At 29.9% G+C, this 22,240-nt stretch overlaps 2 protein-coding genes and 1 long non-coding RNA gene across 5 annotated transcripts in view; all 3 read right to left on the bottom strand.

Moving 5' to 3' along the window:
- Nucleotides 1–16: 16 nt before the first annotated feature.
- Nucleotides 17–14,949, bottom strand: LOC116768105 (actin-binding Rho-activating protein-like). Its single transcript, XM_061523447.1, has 5 exons — nucleotides 14,785–14,949; nucleotides 7,777–7,913; nucleotides 5,233–5,410; nucleotides 2,663–2,755; nucleotides 17–1,547 (listed from the first exon to the last, which is right to left on the bottom strand). Exons 1-5 carry the CDS (start codon nucleotides 14,839–14,841, stop codon nucleotides 1,434–1,436), a joined length of 579 nt encoding a protein of 192 aa, XP_061379431.1. The 5' UTR covers nucleotides 14,842–14,949; the 3' UTR covers nucleotides 17–1,433.
- On the bottom strand, nucleotides 10,634–13,454 carry LOC133319365 (uncharacterized). The gene is made up of 2 exons (XR_009753001.1): nucleotides 12,693–13,454; nucleotides 10,634–11,712 (listed from the first exon to the last, which is right to left on the bottom strand). It is a non-coding gene; the product is annotated as an uncharacterized LOC133319365 (long non-coding RNA).
- Nucleotides 14,950–15,193: 244 nt separating the features above from the next.
- Nucleotides 15,194–22,240, bottom strand: part of LOC116768247 (protein unc-13 homolog B-like) — a 169,376-nt gene continuing 162,329 nt past the window's right edge. For all 3 annotated transcript variants that reach the window (XM_061523446.1, XM_032658925.2, XM_061523445.1), the window contains 13 exons: nucleotides 21,984–22,151; nucleotides 21,706–21,819; nucleotides 21,311–21,478; nucleotides 21,012–21,233; nucleotides 20,774–20,940; nucleotides 20,509–20,653; nucleotides 20,125–20,256; nucleotides 19,849–19,992; nucleotides 19,399–19,618; nucleotides 19,131–19,229; nucleotides 18,577–18,739; nucleotides 17,915–18,041; nucleotides 15,194–17,664 (listed from right to left, as the gene is read on the bottom strand). In XM_061523446.1, the coding sequence (XP_061379430.1) occupies nucleotides 17,491–17,664; nucleotides 17,915–18,041; nucleotides 18,577–18,739; nucleotides 19,131–19,229; nucleotides 19,399–19,618; nucleotides 19,849–19,992; nucleotides 20,125–20,256; nucleotides 20,509–20,653; nucleotides 20,774–20,940; nucleotides 21,012–21,233; nucleotides 21,311–21,478; nucleotides 21,706–21,819; nucleotides 21,984–22,151 (2,043 nt within the window). In that variant the 3' untranslated portion in view covers nucleotides 15,194–17,490. The remainder of the gene's footprint in view (nucleotides 17,665–17,914; nucleotides 18,042–18,576; nucleotides 18,740–19,130; nucleotides 19,230–19,398; nucleotides 19,619–19,848; nucleotides 19,993–20,124; nucleotides 20,257–20,508; nucleotides 20,654–20,773; nucleotides 20,941–21,011; nucleotides 21,234–21,310; nucleotides 21,479–21,705; nucleotides 21,820–21,983; nucleotides 22,152–22,240) is intronic.

The raw sequence follows: 22,240 nt of genomic DNA, 5'->3' as shown, positions 1-22,240 counted from the left end.
TAATATATAAATGAAATTTAAAGCAAAAACCTTTGAGATTTATTCATTTGTTTTAAAAAAAGCAGTTTCTTAGAAGATGTTTTTCAATAAAACATTCCAATACCACTCAGCCTTAATTTACTGTGCGTTCACTTACATTATTGTAAAAGTATATGTACTAAAGATGACTAGATTCCACAAAAACAAAAAATCATACAATATATTTACAAAAACCATGTTATAATATAATATGTATTACTAAAAAAAAAAAATATGAAACAAAATATTTCAATGACTAGATTCAGGAATAGTTTACACAAATAATTTCTCAACACCAATTGATAATCACAACACAATATATAGGTCCCATACAATAAAACTATATAACGAAAATAATTTATAACTCTTATGATTTTTAATATATTAGATGGAAGTTAATTTTGAGAATCATATAAATACTTTTTAACTGTAAAAGCGCTGTTGTGTCTTTAGACAATAACATGAAAAAAAAATTCTCGTCTTTCCGAATGATTGTTGTTTGTGACCCAATAACCTTTTACGTTCTTATGATGTATGTAATTAGTAAATCCTGACATAGATATTTGGAAACATCAAAGTACGAGCTAGTCTTTGTTAATTATATAATTCTAGAGTACACTATACAAATAAAGATAAATAGATAGATAGCATAACATATACTTTTCTTATTTGTTCTAAGTTTTTTTAATTTCAATTTATGTTACTGTAACAGCTCGAATTGTGGTAAATCCTAAGATGATCCAGTAAAACCTAAGATGTAAAAAATTCCAAAAGAGGCATCAGTTTAGGTTTATTGAAGTAAATAATTAAGAATTCTTTATTGTTTAAGTCCTAATACCAACATCTACCAACCTGCAGTACAACCTAGCATATACCGAATTCGAATGGAAATAGTCCGGAAAAGATCGTCCTGGTTTCAACATTTACCAACTCATATTGGTAAATACAAAAATTTACTGGACAATCTTAAGATTTACCGTTAGTTAAACTTTTACAGTAACATATATAAAAAATAATGTACCACCCAATTCGTTGTTGTCAAAACTACCTTTTAACGTTCCTCTTATTTATAAGAAAAATAAGAAGAAATTTGTTTAAAAAATTTGATATATTTAAAAAAATATATATGAATAACCTTTTTAATATAATCCACAACGACGATAAAGACAAATGTCTGAGTATGTCCGATAAATTTCTATATTCATAATTCCCTACGATTCATCACACACTACCATAAATCAAAATAAAGAACAGGAATACTATAGCCGCCCGTTCAAACCACTAACACAAAAAGAAATTCATATAAATGTAAAAACATCATTAGGTAGTATAGGATACCAATGGCTTCAATCAGCGGACTTGATTCACGTTAAGTGGAAAAACACGTTATAATTGATTATAATTTCAATAGTGTCCTAATTAGGCATCGGAGATACTGATCGTCTCGCTTGTAGAGCCTTGTTGTCACAGTACGCTCGAATATCACCAATTGGCTGCATCAGAAACACCGGAACGTCGTCATCACGTTTCTGCGAAAGTATTTCTATGTATTAACAACATAAAATCTTTTCGTCACATCTCGTCTGCCCGTGATCACGGTTGCTGAAAAGTAACCGAAACGTCGAGAGTATGTAGTTTTAACAAAAAATCCGAAAAATATTAGTTTCATTTAAATAAAATCTTTTGTCAACTGTTATATAAATGTAATTATTAGCTTATATAGAGCTAAGTTAATAGCTATAATGTAATCTAATAGACACATAATCATCAATTTATAATGCAAGTAGAATATATTGTTAATTTTGTATTTATTTTTTTAAAAACAAAATGACCCTGAATAATTTTTTTTTTGACAATTTCACTCTCGACTGGTTAAGCAATCTTGTTGTTGTTGTTTGTTGTTTAAGACGTAGAAAATGAATAATTTTATAGACTCCGCCGAAAACACTCGATTTAATATTAAAAAATTATAAAAAGATAAAAAACAAAGTCCAAGTAAAACCAAGAAATTGCTTTAGTATATTAACTATTATTTACTCAGTTTAACTATTTTTGTCCGTTTGATTTCTATATATATTTATTTAATATATTTCGTTGGTTTTCTGTTAATATCTTATCAAAGGAACATTAATGAAGTCAGCAGTAACAACGGTTATCTAAAAGGTTCATATTAATGACCCTTTCTCAAGCGAGTAATGGACTCACAGTAAGTGTATGTCTGATTGCATAAATTTACATATATTCTGAAACATATCATTATGTGCACGATAACGTGAATAGATTGATAGAATTTACATATAACTAACGTTAAATGAACAGAAGTGTAAATAATAGTCGGTGACGAACTTTTAAAACAAAATAAAAAACTCAAATGTGGACAATAGATTAGTGCGTGTGTGACTATTCTATGACATAAATGTAACGACCCAATTTGTGTGGAAATTTTATTTTCTATTACGCTATACGAAAAATAAAATAGTTTTAATGTAAACTTCAGAAATGGAAGAGAATCCACGGAAAATATCTATCAATGTAGTATAATTCAGAATATAGAGTAAAATATATTAATGGTAAATGCAATCGTTGATGAATGAAACATGATCTTAATTATTTTAAATAATCTAATATTATTCTCGTTTAATACCTGGAATAAGACTTCGCCTTCAAAAAACGTCAGTTGATGCTTCCTCGTCCTTAGCAATATGCCAACGAGTTTGTCTGAGATCACTGTGTATATCTGAAATAGGATGTTATAAATAAGATGAAGATTAATGACTCTGAAACTTGGAAACTTTGCCCTTTATTCATCTGATTCTTAAGAGAAATCACTTCTAGCGGCGTAATAGTTGAAATGTACTTAAATTAAATTAATAGGAGATGCATATATATGACACTCAAAGTGTAAATACATTTAAAAAAAAATATATAATTAAAACAAATATTTTTCACAAAATCGATATAAACTGTATGGAAAAATCTGTTTTCGAAAACAATTATCATTAATAGAAAAATATTTACGTTTCGTATAAACAAATATAATTCAGTATCTTGGCATAAAACGGTGAAATTATTTCGATCAAAATATTATCATAGATAACACATAAAATTATTTAATCTGACATCCAAACGAATCGCTCGATGTATAAATTTAGACCGTCCGTAAAAAAATATATCAATATTTACGTCATAACTGATCGACGGTGAGCATACGCGAGCATATCCGTAAAATGTTCCAGATGTATTTTCGATCGGTGTTCACGTTTCCTTATTCGGCGTCCGGCACAATGTTTATGTTGCTAATTACGAGTGAACGGCCATTAGTGTATGTTTGCCAATTTTAAAACTTGGCCGACGCTGGCCAAGCCACGATTGCCGTGACGGCGGTGGAATGTCAGATGACGTCATCGTTTTGGAACCACACATCTGTCTGGTATGAGAGTTACGAATTTGATTCAGTAAACAGAATTCGGTGATCGGCTTAATGGTAACAATATTCAAAATTTAATGTTTAGTTACGATTCTTAAGCCAATGATAGGGAAATATTTTGTGGAAAATAAATTATTATATAAATTCTAATAGAATATTTTATTCAAAACATCGTTTACAAGAAAAAAAGCTAGCGAGGGTTATAATTTATGTGGCTTTAGTTATTAAATTTAACCGCAACTTCTCCGAATAGTCTACTGCAACATATTTCTCCAATAAATCTTTTAATATGCCGTCGGATATTAAAAAGGAATTTTGCTTTAAATTGATACCAAATGCTTTTTTTCATATTACATAGATATACATATTTATATATATTAGTACATATTTCGTTTCATGTAGAGCTTTTGAATTTAATAGTTGGAATCATTCATAAAGTCATATTTTATATCGAAACAATTCTCTTGAATGTCACGGCTTACATTGTCATACAAAAATTTTAACATAATATTAAAATAAGCTTTATTGTAACAAATGAAATGCGTGACAAATTGTTTTGCATCTATTAATACAACCGTATAGTTTCGTATTGCCATAGAAATATATATGTATATCTATAACAATGAGACTGGCCGACCGTCACAAATTACAAATATTTTAAGCATCTGTCACCCGAGTAGCTGCCAAGATCATTGTCCATCCGAAATCTTATTTTAGAATTGATGAAAAGATAGGCAATGTATCGTGTTATGAGAGGACCGGTTTAAATTAATAATTTCGTGATTGCGGTTGACAAATCGATCGATGTATTATAAATCAATAGTTTTAAAACAGGAAAGCGTTTATTTATGAAGTATATTTACTCATATTTTATACTCCTAATAGGTAAGACAATACTGACACAGAAAAATCGTGATAGTTATAAAAATCATCAAATACTGTTTTTGAAGCGAAAATGTTAATTCAGAACGAGTTAATGTATTGTTGTAGAAGAAAACCAAGCATATTTCGGTGAACGACCAGGTAACCCACCGCTAGCAATTTCGCATTAATTTAAATTTATATATAAAATTTTGCTCATTAAGATATATCACGTATCCTCCTTTCATCACGTAACCTCATTTCTATACAATTTAATACAAAGTACAATAATACAAAAGTTATTATTACTTAAACAAGTTTGTAAAACTCTAAGGTAAAGAGAAATAGTAACTGGAGCAACTTCGTTTCTTCCTTTGTTTAAATAGTACAGACTAACGACCCTCACAGTCTTTACGTTTCTTAATCAATGTCAAGTGGAGTAAAATAAACCTCAGATTTATTGTACTCCATCTCACCTTTCACCTCTCGCAGTTTCTTTACAAACTGTAGATGTTGTTTACGTTACACATAATATAATAGAATCGGAACAATTGTTTCCGTCTTTTCATGTTTTTAATATTTTATTTCTCAATGTTTCATTAATAAATATTACGTAAATTTGTAAACAAAACGCTGTTATCTTTGTTATTTTTTTATGTATTCGTTTTATTAAGAATAACATAGTTTTATTCGCAAAGACATAATATCTGAAAGATAAATATGCATGTATGAAAAGGAACCCGATGGTGGATTTTGTTGAACAGTTAATATATATACAGATTACAAACTGTTAGAGGTGGATGAAATATAAAGATATTTTGCATTCAAATTTATACTAACTCTTCGATTGAGTTATTGAAAATAGTCAACATTATAAAATTATACAATTAAATAAATAAAATTCCATTATGTGTAAGTATACTTACTGTGAATAGTTCACCGAATGATATGACCTTTGTGGCATCTTTCAGTTCCGGTGGTAAGAGGCTCTTGCAGGGACTCTTTCCGTATTCGTTAATAATTTCGCAAAGTTCTTTCATTTCCGTACAAACTCTAGCCTGTGCTTCAGCGCCTCTGTACTCAGTCTTTGATCCTGGGATGGGTCTAGAAAAAATAATTAGGTATTAGGAATACTTGTTATATATATTCTTAGAAGCTTCTTGATAACTTTATGAATGGGAGAGTTTCTCTGCTTAAAGGCGACACTACATGTATTTGTGTGGGCTTGTCACTCTTACGTAGTTACGTATTCTTAAGTTGAAATATGAGAAATACTTTGAATAAAATAATTTTAATATTAAGTGTTCTAAATGATATGTATTTAATAAAAAAACTAGTGTTATTGAAAAATGAAATCTCTTGTTTGTATCAATCATTATACAATTTGAATAACATACGTTATATATAAATATGGACATAATAAGGAAATAAGATGACAGCCTTTATGGTTATTATTAACAATAATGTTATCGTAAAATTTCATGACCATCGTTGTTTCACTAAACTATTTATACGGTACATTAATCATTACAAAATTGGAGTTAAAGTACAAAATTTAATGTGTGGGATTTCTGAATCATCAGTGGAATTATGTAAGGCTCTAGTTAGTGGTTAGTGAGCTGGGTTATAATAATCACATTCTAGAGTAGGTTTCAAATTTTAAGACTGTATGAATGAGCCACAGCTTTGATTCAAAGGCGTTCATCACCATTTTGATAATGAGTTCATTTATGTTATCCTGTTTAGGATTTCCGCGTCAAACAAAACTGATGAATATAATATTATTTATACTATATAGATTTTAATTTTATTCAGATTCTCTGGACGCTCAGACAGCGTATGGACAAATTAATTATAACATTGCTACTAGAACTGTTATAAACATTTTAGTACTTAAGATCACCTCATTATATACGCAACAATGTGTAACGCCTACGATTATTTCTGTTTTCTATGTGTTAAAAAGATTATTATGTGTGCGTTCGAATAAACCTGATTGTCACACGTATTATTGTTACTATGAAATAAAATATTCTAAAGTCTATGTCATTAGAGTATTGTTAACTAAAATGTTTCTACTTTTTTTGTAGGAGAACAAAACAGTTGCCGCCTCTCATTCATATTTAAAAACTCTTTGAAGTTTTTCGATGTTTACAAATGGCGTATCTCTTCAGCTTTGATAGACATTTATACGATTTTAAAAGTAGGTAAATGTGTTATTTCTGAATGAATAGATTGCAAAATAAATAATAGTTTTTAAACAACTGACGTAAAGAATGCGCTTGTGCTGAAAGCATGGAATTCAGTGCTCTTTAGATTTGTCTTAGAATAATTCTTTGCTATTGTAAAATTTATACTTGTTATGATTTATTTCGAAATAATATAAACATGTAATAATTTGTGTGACATACTGCATATTGAAATAATATTTTTTTATTTAGATGATCGATCCTCTATGCGACGTACCCTTGTAAGGTTTCATTCGTTTCAACTAAGTTCTGAGAATATAAACAATCTTTATGTGTTTATATTAGATCTTCTGTCATGTCGTAGTTCATTTTCTTTTTTTAGTTTGTTATTTCACTTTTTTAATAATTATGAAACCAGTAATATACAAAATTACAGACAAAGATCCCTAAATTTTTAAACTCACAATAAAAAACACTAAGTTTTTAGTCATATTATTCTAAAGGTATTTTAATATTATTATGGAAATGATACTCAATTAATTGATATAAATATGAAGTTTATAAGATACATAAATTTGTAAAGTAAAGGAAAAACCAAAGAGTCATAGAGGGAAATAAAAAGTTTTCAATTAATATTCACCTGTAAATAATATAATACGTAATGAAACAGAAATGCTTGAAATAATATAAAAAATAAATAGTTTTTCAACTTAAGAAGTATGAAAAAATATTTACAGAATCATACCACAAAGATTCAATTCATATAAAAAAAAAATCAAGTCTCATTTAGAATTCTAATCATAGACACGTCTTTGTAATGCTGTTGAAAGATGAAAAATTTTGGCAGTCAATTATCAAAGTCAAGGTCAGTATAAGTCATGGTTGAATTAACGTGGGAATGTATATTAGAGGAAGTATACATTGTACAAAGAAGAACGTCGTGGAAGATAGTCGAGGTATTTAAAAAAAAGAAAGATTCCAAGCTGTAGACGAACAAGGAAAAATGTAAATTCTGTGTTTGTTATTCATTTTTCTTGCGTATTTCTAACTAAAGGCGAATAGCTTTTTCTTAGATGTTTAAATAATAAGTACTCTTGTTCGTTTCTGTTTCGTTATAATACTGTAACAATTAAAACCTTTCAAACTATTTACTTATTTAAAGAAATCGATAAAATATACACACAGTTTAAAAATAGAAAAGACAATTTAAAAAACATTATTCTGGCGGGCTTTAATTTATTATAAAAAATCCAACTTACTAGTATGAAATATAATACTCACTTTCCATATTCATCTTTGGAGAAGGTTGGTTTAAGATTTTTATCGAAGCTGCCACTGAAGGCTGTTATTTTCTGAAGTTCTGTGTGGGCTTGAGCTTTATTGTCGAACGCAGATATTAAATCTGTCAATGACGAGCTCTGTAGGGCAAATATAGTTGTTATTAAAACAATATATGCTTTTTGACATACTGGAATATCGAAAATAGTATGAGTTTAGTACGAAGACTCATAATTTGTGGAATGTAAAGAAATAAACATAGTTTACTCGAATAAAGATATTGGCAAGACATTTGAAAAACAACAGTCTCAAGGTTGAACCGTTACTAATTATTGAAATGTCTCAGAAAAGAATACAAAAGTTTGGTTTGCGGCTACATAGTTATGTGATCTTTAAACAAATATGAATGCCATTGATTTAATAACAAACAACAGCTGCGCAAATATTGCATAATTCCTAGAACCCATATGATAAGATCCAATTCATTCTGTGTCATTTGTTATTTTTAATTTTACGAAACGGATCGGAAATATTAATGAATCTAAAATTAAAACCATTTAGTTGTCTTAAATAACTTTCCTAATATTTTTGAAGCTTATAAAAAAGAAATGGTCAGTGACTTAGTTTGTATATTCACGTTAAGAATTTATATAAATTTATTAACTTTAAGTTCGAATAAGAGTTTTACACATTTTTGGTACAATACCAAATTATACCACAATTCATTCATCAGTTTAATTAAATATTTCATAATAATATCACAATCAAGAGTTAGTGTGAGTGGAGATAAAGAAATAAAATTAATATTATTTATTAACTTAAAATTATAACTGAGAAATGTCCAAACGAAATAATCGTACGTCATTTTTATCGACACAGATAGTTTGTTTATAGTTATCACTGATTTTGTGGAAAACCCTGTTCTGATTTTGTGGAAAATTATTAAATTCATTTTATAATTGCATATTTTCTTAAGTTAATTTATGTAAATATATCTATGTATATGTTTTTTAATATAGAAATGTACATACATACATACACACATATAAAGTGCTTTAAATGTATGAATTCTCCCTTTTTTTTTTTAAATGTGTAATGCTGTTAGCCCTGCGGCTTTCACAGCATCGCCGGAAGAGTTAGCCGGTGCTGGGACCGGCCCGTTACGAAGGGGCCTGAAGGATCCCTAGGGTGCGTACATTCTAAAGGCGCCTGCTAAAAGTGAGGCTTGGACCACGAACTTAGGACGTCGTGTTTTTCTCCCGTGATGTTTTTTTTTTCAGGATGTATAGTGAATATTTCACATATTTGGTTAAGATCCTTGAAAATTGAACTCAAAATTCTAAGGAATTATTTTATACTAGATTTTTTTTTAATTTAAAAACCATACACGTAACTAATAAATTTGAATTATTACGAATCCATTGGAAAAGCGATTGCTCGTTTAAAACGGTATTGACGTAATGTGAATTTTTCTGACTGATTTCATTTCAATGCTTTTACCAAGACGCTTAAAATATTCACAGTCATAGTCGTTCTTCTTATTTCTATAATTCATCTCCAGAGTACACAATTTTCGCTTTTGCCCCAATATATATGATCATAAATCAATTCTGATGGTTTCTTAAAATGGTTCGCTTTAAGATTTATATGTGACAGTCTGCCAACACCTGCCATCGTCGGAATAGAAATTCGTTTATGATCATAATATAAATTCACCCAGACCACTTATTCCGAAAGTGGCTATAAGCCGTACAGATTTAATTTTATATGGAAATAGAAGCCTTTGTATTCTAATGTAAATTTTTCTACTAAACGGTCGGTATTCGATACTAAAAATTAGTATCGAATACCAACGTAATTGAAAAGCATCGTCTATGTAGAGCTTTCTTCAGACATTTTTTTTTCTTAGAATTCATTCTTAAATCTTGATTGAATTAGAACTAGTTCGGAATTATATGAAATGATTGTAACACTAAAAAAAAAAAATATTTCTAAATAATAATTAATCAAAATATTTAATAAAATTATCACTTTATTTATATACATTTAGTAAATCTGTGTAAAAATAAATTTTGTATCAAAATCACTTACACTATAATTTCTTGTCACAAATAACATTAACACTGTCTATATAAATATATTTAAATTCATATAATTAATAATTAAAAATAAACTGGAAGTTCAATAAACTTAGTGCTTCATTTAAATTGATATTTCAATATATTTCTTCTTAAAAAAATGTATGAAATGTGTAATACATACGATTCACGAAATCAATATAATATTATTGCTTACATAGTTCCGCCTCGGTAAGAATGGTCGCTAACTAAAGTCTTCTAAATGTTCAAAAGTAAAGGATTTTAAAGAATTTATCAAAAATCCTATGTTCTTTTACTTAAAATATAAATAGACAAATATTTACAATACGAACATATGGAACGTAGTGGAAGGAAAAAAACAGTCTGAGTAAAGTTTTGTTTTTAACTCACCCGATGGAGACCAAGGAATGTTTATTTTAAAAGTTTATTTTAAACGTTATTTTAAAAGTTTATTTTAAAAGTTTATTTTAAACTTATATTTTTGTCATTGTACCAATAATGATCAACAAATCACAAATATTAAAGTTATAGATTTTTACTAAAAGTCTATTGATGTACACACGGTATATACGTCAAAGAAACTTTATTTTTAAATTGTCTGATATATCTCCTATGTCTGCATTTCATTGAATTTGTGTTGTTTTAGATCTACCAACATATGTAGTTCCTAATTGTGACTTCAGTCGAAACTTAAATTTTATTTCATTCAAAAGTCAATCCCGAATCGTGTCTCCTCCATTCTACATGACACTGGCAGAATATACTGTGCATGTCTTTGCACGGATGAGGCCATATTATAAAAAAAAAAAGATTGTCTTTCCGTCTATTTATCAGTGCGTTCCGCTTTATCTGAAACGGTTATTACTTGCATTATAAGATGGTTTAATAAATGGTAATTATGTTAACTTAACTTTAGCTGCGACACAGCTAGTAAGCAATGTAAATCAGAAATATAATAATAAAAAAAAACATGACGCATCTTTTAGATTAAAGGTCGAAGTAAGCAGGATATTGTAAAATGAGAAGTAAAATATTTGTGATAATTAATATTGACAGAAACAATACAAATTCCCGTCTCAGTTATCCAGAGCCAATGGCTCAAAGGCCTTGGCCTGACCTTGTCCAGCTTTTACGCCCGATTTGACTCGATGCCTCATCTTCCGACTTATTAGAGATTATTTTAGATTACCTCTTTATGTAAACACGCATTGATAATTGGTTTAAGACAATCATATAACACGTTTCTGTTGTTACATTTTTATATAAATGATGTATTATACTCCATACGTTTATAATGTTGAGGCAGCCTTGTCACGCATAAATTAAGGAATAATATATTGTAAATGGTTCATAGTATTGGGTTCTCATAGTTTACAATATAAGAATATTAATTAAATAGGTCAGAGTGTCTTAGTTTTAATTGTTCAATCCGTACAGACTTGTTTGATCTTTGAAATAAGCCACCTAGTGTCAAAGGCCTTAGATTCAGTGATGCTAATATAGACAGACAGCTGTCTTTGAATCAAAAATCAAGTGTATAAGTATACCATAGCAGAAAGTTTTATTATATGTCTTATAACTGTGCTTTTCTTTGTCCTTGATACTATATTAATTTTAGTCGTGATTGTGAATTAGTTACGTAACTTAGTACCAAACCAGAGTTCCAAGTTTCCAAGAAACTTACAGAAACTTACTTGAGAGAATATTAAATTTGAAATTGTATGTCCGAAATGTCTAAGTCTAAGTGCTTCTCTTCGTAGCAATACTTTCTTGTTTTTATATAGTTTTAAGTTTATTCTTGTTGTTTATTTGGTTTTATCTGAATTAAACCAAAAACCTCCTGTTAAAATATAATTTAAAAATGTTGTAACACAAATTTAGTAAAATATTAGGATCGACAAATTTAAAAGGTTTTTCATGTAAATTTTTACAGGTTCCATTACTATAATATTGATCTAACTTTTAATGTTATTTATAAATATATAAGTTAATTGACTATTTTTAATATACGAGTATATGTGGTCTTAGGGATTGAGGTATGGCATTTGAAAAATTCGGTGGATTTAGACTTTGGCGTCGTTCCACGGATACGTCGCCATAACAAATTTAACAGTTATTTACTAACTATTGTCCCCAATTAAACGTGTTTCAAGAAAATGAACGACTGAATTTCAATATAATTGTGACTGCGAAATATAATAATTGATTCTTGCTTTAAGTAAACAAGTACCTATGTTATTATTATTAAATGTTATTTAAAGTAGACGTTAAGTATATAAAGTTAGGAGAGAATTATATATTTTTTATAATTTAATGGTATTGTAATGAGAAAATTAATATAAAATTGTAGGTACAATAAATAAAATGAAAACTTATTAAAATTTTCGCTTAAGTTACAAAGGTACTGGAAATGTAATGAATTGAGATTTTAGTATGTTATAAATTTGCTTTATCTATCTGCCGGTGTTTATTCATAGAGAGGTTTTAAAAAATTTACTACAAAAATATACTTGATAAAAAATGTACTAGTCTCATTGCGGTGTATAAAACAAACTTGTACTTCATCTACCCATACAAGGAATAAAATATGTAACATTAAAAATATAATATTGTTAATTATTTGGTGATAAAAAAAATTGCTGTCGGTAAAGATTGAAAGTAGTTCTAATAATTGAATATTTCAATGGATATTCATCTGGTCTTTCCCTATATTAGAAATGTGTTAATTTGGGAAGATGTGTGGATGTTTGTTGTCTCTTCGGGACAAAAGCTAGATAATTTTCGACTTTCGCTGAATGTTAACAGCAGATATAGTTGTACCTTATACTTCAGAATAACATGAGCTACAGGTATCGCGGAGCTCCGGATTGCTCCACAGGATTACAGCATAACGTCGTATTTTGCAAACAGTCATATGACACATACTCAAGATATCACTGCCGGTTTGCTTTAAGTATATAAATATATTGTTCTAATACGTTTACACATTACTCTCTAAACCAAATTCTGTTTAACGTAAAAATTTACACACTTCCACGCCAGCGATTTTGCTGAAAAAGTTTAGTCTATACTACATTAAGAGAAAATAAAGCTAGAAGTTTATTTAAAGCAAGATGTATTTTCATTTATTTACAAAAAAATATTCAAGTTTATGTTCAAGGTTATTATAATTGCATCTAACTTAATGTTTACGTGTAAGTGAACTATCTCTCGCAATAGGTAATTAAAATATACTCGAGTTTAGGTATTAGGTTTTTTTCTTCCACATTTTTGTAGAAGTAGAGTAAAAAAGATTAATGGATAGTACGTCGACATAAGTGCTAACTATTCTTGATACAATTCTTAGGTCCTCGGTTCAAAAGAATTTTCTTGTATTTTTTCCTTTCAAATGTGAAAATAAATGTCGTAATGGCTGTTAATGCCGAAAACTCAGATACTTGTTAAAGGATTGCTTTCATTTATTTTAGTTCTCCATGTTTTGTTAGATAATGTTTTAGCTTTAAATAAGATTTCCATTATTTTCTCAAAATAAACTATGTACTTTGAGTGGTTAATTGGTTTGTTTTTAAAAAAGATACTAATTGTTTTAAATTAGTGAGTTTTCATATAGTTTTAAATGAATTAAGAAATTATAAAAAAAATCATACGAGAGTAAAAAAGAAAATCTCTATATACAAACTCCACACAAAATAATAGTTTGGTATAAGTACTTACACAAGTTATAACGATGTTTAAGATATTTGCTATGTCTCAAACCTACATAAGCCGTATATTATTTATAGACATTTTATCTTATTATTATATGAATAAACCTTAAAATATTAATAATTTTTAACATGGAGCTTTTTCGTCATCATCATCATCATCATCAGCCTATCGGAAGCCCACTGCTGAGCATAAGCCTCTTCTCGCATGGAGAAGGTTTGAACATTTTTCGTCATATGATTTTTTATTAAAACCAATGTATTGTCTCTTCGTAGAAATTATATAGAAATATATATGAAACGTAGGTATGATACAACCTTTTATGACCATCATTGTATTAAGTTGCAACACGTAACGACGAGGTCCAACTATTCTTTATGTAATGGTATTATAATAAAACGTGTCACGTGTCACGTGTCACGTGTAGTATAGAAACGTAACTTTGTAATACTAAGAACGCAGAGCCACACTAACATTAGTTTTTTAAAAACATTCTTCTGCTGTCTTTTTGTTATGTACCTTGAACTATACATAATTTTTTAAACTAAATTAACGTTTCTGAATTAAATTGAGTAAATCCTGTGAAGATGAAAAAATATTTTTTTAATGTGACTTTTTATGTAATTGTGGCTTATAATCAGGCCTATGTTGTGGGATATTTTTGTTAAACTCATAAATATGGCTTCATTAGAAGAATAATATTTACGCATCAAGTCGTGCACGCAACTACTATCATGTTTAGTCTAATCAAAATCACTCATATTTTGTGAGATACGTTATTTTAAACGAGTGCTATTGCGACAGAAATCTTTATGTTTATATAATTATTTTGTCCAATTCAAGGTCTTAGTTAAATTAAATATATTTTCCCTTATCCGAAATTCTAGTTCAAAAACAATTTATAAACACATAAAATATAGAAAATAAATTAATTAATAAGAGCTAGAATTATAGTAACTCTTACCAAAAACCTATCAGTGCTTTGTTTCGGAACCAATACATCATACAAGTATCATTTGCCAACTGACTTTTATTTAACATCATAAATACTGAATGATATAGTGATCAGAACGTTTTGAAACACTAAACGTTGGCAATGAAACTTAAAATTTTCATAAACATATTCAAAATTTATAAACTTTTACTATTATTGAGAGAATAAAATCTATTTATATTGTGCAAAGAAATTGTAATAAAGTATCCTTACCCGTGATCTTCTCTGTATGGGATCGTCCCCGGGTATTGTAAGAAAGTTTCCGCTCATTTCTCACAACACTAACAAACAGTATTGCCCAACAAACAGTATTTAAATACAGAGATGCGTGCGTGCCTCGCTGTGGCAACTCCTTCAATGTGCGCGATCTTTATGAATGGGTGACGTTTTTAAATAGCTCGGCCGTGACGCTGTTTTACGTATGAAGGAACTTTTGGAAAAAGTGATTCAGCCTTTAAGAATTCTGAATTGTATATCAGATTCAGACTTAATTCTAGTTAGGTCGAATAAATGACGTCAAATAAATTCACAACAAAAATCACAGCACCACAACAACGAAACAGTCCTCCGATAATTTACGACAAAAATATATAACGACGTGATAAAATAAAACGAAACGAAATTATATTTGAAATACGGATATTTATTTATTTTTTTTTTCATAAAAATTCTAAATTCAATAATGTGTTTAAACATGTAACATTTACATATATGCATTTATACAAAGACATATGCAATGTTAGTGATATTAATATTATAATCGGAGCGTAATGATCGTGTCCATCACATTTCACTTAAGAATAAGTTTACCAAGTATTGTCATGGTAAAGGAGTGATTACTATATTATATATTATTGATGAATTAATGCTGTGCGCTTTTCTTTAATACTAGCTTTGACGCTTTATATGTAGTTGAATTTAGTAAATTAAATAGATCCCTGCGATATATAAGATGGACGTTATGTTACGAAAGTGATTTATCATGCAAAACTTTTTTAAAAATCTATTATCAATGTGATATTTAATTAAAGTGATCATCAAGTTTTGTATTGTCTCAATGATATATTACATTTAAGTCACTTTAAATAAATATCTGATTATAAATATTGAATAAGAGAGGATATATTATAATGACATCAAATCTAACCAATCATTAGGTACATTTTTCTAAAACAATTCACCTAATCTAATATAGAGCACACGTAAATGTTATAATTTTTATATTTAAATAAACTATATATAATATCTGTTATATATTGTGTGCTTTGAAACATAAAACAATAAATTCTAGAAACGGATTCAGCGGATTCAAAATCACATAAATCACTCGATATTATTATTTTTTTTCAATTCAATAGTTTAAAGACGAGTAAATATATTTTAAATATATAGAGATTTGGACTAGACAAACCACATTCTATCTACAGATATGTTATCCATGATAAATATTAATATATATAATATCTAATGCTCGCGTTTGTGTGTTATGATGTATATATGTATATATTTTTAAAGATCACTTTGCTTTGGGAGGTCAAAATAATCTGGTCTCTTAGATTTGGTTTAAAGTTTTAATATAACTGCAACAATCAAAAATATTTGAAAGTTTTCAAATTCAAATACTGAGGCAATTCTTTTTTTTTTTGAACCATAAGAAATATTTGATTGAAGTGATATTAAAAATATAAACAATTAAACACCATGTATAGTCGTTATATTTGGATGGGATATTATTGTATTATTTATTTTGAAAAAGCAAACAGTTACATTAAAAACACGATACTAATTAAAACTGAACAAAAATTATTTGAGCACTGAATGTCTAACATTAGGTATATTAAAAAGGATTTCACAAACATTATTATAATATAGAAAGTGAAAGGGGCCCTTACAAAGAACCAATTAGAAGCAACATTAACAGTTTACTCGAACCCTTTAAAAGCAAGTCCATAAATATCTGTTATGATGTATTATTAACAATATCACAATTTTCAATAACGTTCACAAAGACAGGATTCATATAATACGTTTAAATATTTTAAGCATTGAAATTAACAGATGTGGTGTTACGTTCGATACTAACGATTATATACAATAGATCACACTTTAAGATGAATCAAAACTGGATAAAGATCATATAAAAGATGGGAAACTTCCACAAGTAAATCATACTAAGTCGATACAATTTAAGAAAACCCTAAACATTAAGGCATGACTAACACTAGATCAGATTTTACCAACACTCATCACGATACTTCAACAAACTCACCGGAAGCATGTCATGTAACAAAGGAAATAATTTACATAAGGCCATGTATTACTTACTGTACAAATATTAAAGATGATTATGTTTATAAATGTTTTAATATTAGTGGTTAAGGGTTAGGTAGTGCGTCCATAACGACAGTTTGGTCCATATTATTAATACATAAATCGTGTGACGATCCCTTGCACACGTTAGGTATCCAGCAAAATGGACTCCCATGGAACGGATCCCACGAGTCAAGAGTTCACATAACATCAATATATACAACACACAATCATCCACAATAAACATCAGAAAGTAATTCCGTCACGTATTTTGTGCTGTTCTATTTCCATAGAATAACAAAGAATGCTTTTTTTTATTTTGCTGAATGCCTAAAATCGACGACAGCGCCCGGCAATCTACGGTCAGTCTTTTGGCTGATGAAACGAATTTGTGCAAAATATTCTAATATCGCTAAACTTAAGACGGTTAATTTATTTACAAAACGACATCTCGACATGAGATTGGTAACGAGCACTGACCGGTAGCCGTAGCGCTGGTGACGATGGACTATCAAGACAACATCCATAGATATTCCATTCGTCAATAGAATTGGAAGATCCTAATGTAATTGGATGAAGGTGCGTCTCTCTGTGTTATCTTCAGATTCTTCACGAGGGTCCTTGGCTACCGGTTGGTGCTTCAGCTCTCATTTCTGATTTGAGCTTAACGAACTCCCTGGCGACCTCATCACTGTGTCTCTGTGATAAGATCCTTAGTATCGTCCATCCAGTTTCATCCATCTTGACTCGTGTGCCAAGAGGCAGCCAGCAGGCACATGATCCCTGAAAAATGAAAATGTAAATATAAACGATCTTATTTTTTGAATATACCTTCATTTTTGCTAACAATTTATTTTTAAAGATGACTGTTACAGATTCATTTGTTAATAGATTAGTATAGTTTACAAATTTGGAGAGCAGCTTGATTTACGTGCTTTTTTTTCTGATAATATATAAAATTTTCATTTCTTATCCTCAAGAAGAACAATGTTCAAGCAGTTAATTAGGTCATTCATCGATAGTTTTTTCAGACCTGTTCCGCTATATCCGCCAGTCTCATGACAGCGACTCCGACCAGCCGATCCTCTCGCGCGAAGCAGTAGTCTCGAACGCAGACGTGAAGTTCGAACAGTTCCAACTGCTCCGTCGCACTCACCATGCTTGAAACAACATTATATTCTACATTCCATAATCGTTACATACACTTGAGTTGCGTACATAAAATGAGTATCTATTTTCTAAAAGAAAATAATCCTTTTACAACGTGCATAATAAATGGATATACACGGTACATATACCTAAACTCGTTTTGCACAATTTTTGTCTGGCTGTCGGCCAGTCTGTTTGTTCAGACAAATTTTTGAAATGGTAACAACGATTTCGAGATTATTTACTGGAAAATAGTTGATGTTATAAAAAGTAATGTAAGCTTTTGTTTAAATAATTAACTTGTTTTTTTGTTTTTCTATCTTTGCATTTTTTTATTTTGATGTTCATTTCTCTATACGATAGACCAAATTTCAAGACCCATCGATCGGGAGTATTCAAAATTGATAGAACCCCTTGAGGCGGATAAAATTTCCAGTTTAAAAAATAATAACAAATAGATTTCGTTCTGGTCAAATAGCTTCAGTTTAATTATTTTTTATATAGTTATGAATAAATCAATATAATCCATATGATATGTTCACTTACAAATGGAAAGTCTCATTGAATTTTGGGCTCCAGTTGTTGCTTTTAGATTTGGTGGCGAATTTCCTCTTCTTGTCTGCGAGATGTGGTCCAATCAGGTTCACCTCGATGAAGGGACGGAACATTCCACTAGCGATCACCCACTTGAGATCATTGGCAGCAACCACTGAAGACGAACAGATAAAGCATACATAAATTATATGTAAGGGAATATCACATGGGCATTGGTTTTGTTATTTCTATATAAGTTTATAAAGAATCTTTATCTATATAAGGTACGTTTTTTTCATCTTAAAATTATTATTTATTAAAATACTGTATTGGAAGAATTTTTAAAGCTATCACGAGCCGAATATTTATAAATATGTTAAAATTTTAGAATTATATACTTATTTTTTTCTTTTTAGAATTATGAATGACCCAGACTGTTTGATATGATATTACAATGAAGATGATATGATATTACAATATATATATATATATTCTCATGTTCGCATTCGAATATTCGCATGTGTATATATATATATATATATATACACATGCGAATTTTTTTTTACCTTTGACAGTGATTTTGTGTTCACCAGTGCCTGGATGTGTGAAAAGGTCTACTTGGAGCGATACCTCTCCAACACTGCCTTCTTCAGCGACCGCCGCGTCTAAATAACAGAAAAACTTTAGACGCTTGAATTGGTACATATAACTTAATTCAATTTAATATTCGTTTTACAGAGTTAATAAATGCTGTTTTCTCTAAGGTTCATAGGTAATGAATGTTTTACTACATATTATTTTGTATTTATCATTTAAATAATAATTTGTTCTTACCTTGATTTTGCTGGCTAGTAACAAACGTCCTAATCAAAGTATCAGTAGTCTGTGTATATAGACTAAGAGCGTATCTCAGAGATTGCAACTCAGGACTTTTCTCCAAGAAAGTTTTCTTCAAACCGTTACCACCCGCGTGGAAGTACAGCTTGATCGTATCAAGAGCAGCATCTAAGACTCCACATTGCTTCGGTGTGAGACTCTTTTCTGCTGATAGATGCTGTATAAAAAAGGGAATATAGTAAAATTAAAAACTTCTGCCATACAAATGTGAATAAAAACAGAAAACTCTGATATAATAAAAATTAATCAATTAACATTAATATTAAATTCACAAATTATGTGCCATGGGAACGGTTACTTAAGTTTATTTTAATTTCCATAAGTATGAGTTTATTTTAGTTAATGGTGGCGGTAAGCCATGCATCTGAGGATCACGTGTTGACTCACTTCCTTAGAAATATCCATGACACCTGAAAGTGCGTGTTTGACGTCCTGTTTACCGACCGTGCTCTTGAATAGTTGAGTCATGTCTTCAATCTTTGCGTTCGCAGCTAAATTCTTCGCATTGTTCGTAAGATTCTTCAACATCATCTGAAAGTACGAACAATATATTCATACAGTTTTTTTGGTCATAAATAGGAATTGCTCACTTCACATAGTAGGTATTTTAAAATATCAATTCCAATTATTTGAAAAGAAATGAAAAGAGAAAAGTGTCTTTACCGTTTTATCAGTCATTGGAGGGAGAACAACAGTCTTTTCAAGAATTTTCATGACAATCTTCCACAGCTCTTTTAGAAGTCTCTTGAGCACTGTCTTCTCGCACGATTCCGCGTACATTGTAAGTGAGCCGTCCTAAGAAAACACATCGTCATAAATACATATATTAAAGATCTAGTGGTTGTATTTTAATGCCTTTATGTTAATCTATTATTTCGTATATAACGTTAGTTTTATATTAGGCTGTGAAATAATTTACTAAGAGAATTGTTACTACCAATTTGAAAAATTATGTATCGAAAATACGATACATCACAAGCTCGTCCATCTAAATGTTATTATGTTTACGAAGGTACTGTTTATTTTGGTATTTTAAATATAAGTCACCAATATATCCATTAACGGTCGCAGCACTTCGTCCGCTTCGTGGTGAGCTGGTGGTGGCGGGGCTCCAGGTACAGTTGTTCCTCCTCCAACTTTCTGAAGTAATTCACCCAGCTCCTTCACACTGGCCGTAATGCGAGTTTCCAAACTGAATAGATCAAGAATTGTATATTAATGAATGAATTATACCAATACGGTCTTTCAAGAAGTTATTGTCGAGGACAACGTATTTTGATGTAATGGAAGTATCCAGTTCAAGTTTTCATACCTGTTAGCAAACATTGAAGCTAGCTCATCTAAAGTGCTATTCAGGCTTGCTTGCAAGTCATTGAGGATATCGGCTGCATCACGTTCTAAATTGGTTCCGCCCATTGCTTCAAACATTTTTTCAAGTTGAACTCTCAGTTGTTGGATGTTGTTCATAAGAATACAAGCCTGTGAAAAGTACTAAGAAGTTAAATTTGTTCTCGACGTTTATAAGCAAATCATAAAAATTAAACACTTACGACTCTCTCTTCTTTCAAATGCTCAGGGAATTCCTTTTTAACGATATCAGCATACGCAACCAAAACTTTGACAATTGTCTTTGCAAATCTTTTCATATAACGCTTCAAGATCTCAGGGTCGGGACATTCAAGTTTTGATACCACGTCGAAGCATTGCGTTAGTTGAGTAAACACATCGACAACTGAGTTACTGAACAGAGCGTGTTCACTTGATTTTTGGAACTGAAATAAATTAATGGTTGTAAAAAAATGTAAGAAATATTGGATAACAATTCTTTAACAAAATTCGTTTTTCGTACCCCATCCCGTTTATCTCTATTGAAAGCACCGTTAAGATACTCCAAAGAAACATCATCGTTTTCATTGAGCCATTGCATAACGAAGGGTTCAAACCAGGCTGGATACTCTGGCACTGCGCCACAGTATGGAGGAACGTCTTTCACATAGTTAGTATGAAGCCACTTAACCTGGTCATTGGAAAGCAAATTTAAAAATTACCTTATGCTTTAATTTCCGCATACTTTCTTACAGAGATAGTAAAATTTAATAAAACAGATTAAAATTACATTCATAAATAAAAAAGAAAGTACATACTATAGAACGTTAATATTTTTTTTAATAAATATTTTTACGAATTTTATAGAATGATTTCATAAGCCAACAATTTTCTAGTGAATGTTTAACATGAGCCTACCTTGAAATGCAAATTCATATAAGCGGAAGACTTGCAAAGCCGATGCTGTTCGTGTTCCTCAAGTGCGTATTTCATGTCCACAGCGAATAGTGACCACATCGTCGCTGCTGACAACTGTAAATATCCAGACGACAAAGCAATAATATAGAATACTACATTTATGACGGTATATAAAATTTCGGTATATGAAAGTATATGATACTTGTTTGCTGTATCAGCTGTATACTCTCTAAACAATTATAATTGTATATAATATTAATACAGTTATTTCGTCCCACCTGTCCGATGTTCAGTTCTTGAGGGAATTGGTTCAGGACTGGAGCGTAGCTGTTCCTATCCTCCTCTATGACTGACACGATGAGTGCTATCAGCTTATGCCAAAAGTCTACCGAATCCAACTGAGGGCCATGATCGGATGGATCTCGTTTAGCTTCGTTGGGATCCACCTTTGAAGTAATTGCAAAATTTCTTTAAAAGTTATTTAAAATTAATCTTTTCTGAAGTTACTTATGACATAATTTTGTATTTAAATATC

The sequence above is a fragment of the Danaus plexippus genome, chromosome 19 (genome assembly GCF_018135715.1).
Source record: "Danaus plexippus chromosome 19, MEX_DaPlex, whole genome shotgun sequence".
NCBI lineage: Eukaryota > Metazoa > Arthropoda > Insecta > Lepidoptera > Nymphalidae > Danaus > Danaus plexippus.
The sequence above is the reverse complement of the archived record's forward strand: the minus strand, read 5'-3'. Positions and strand labels throughout refer to the sequence as shown.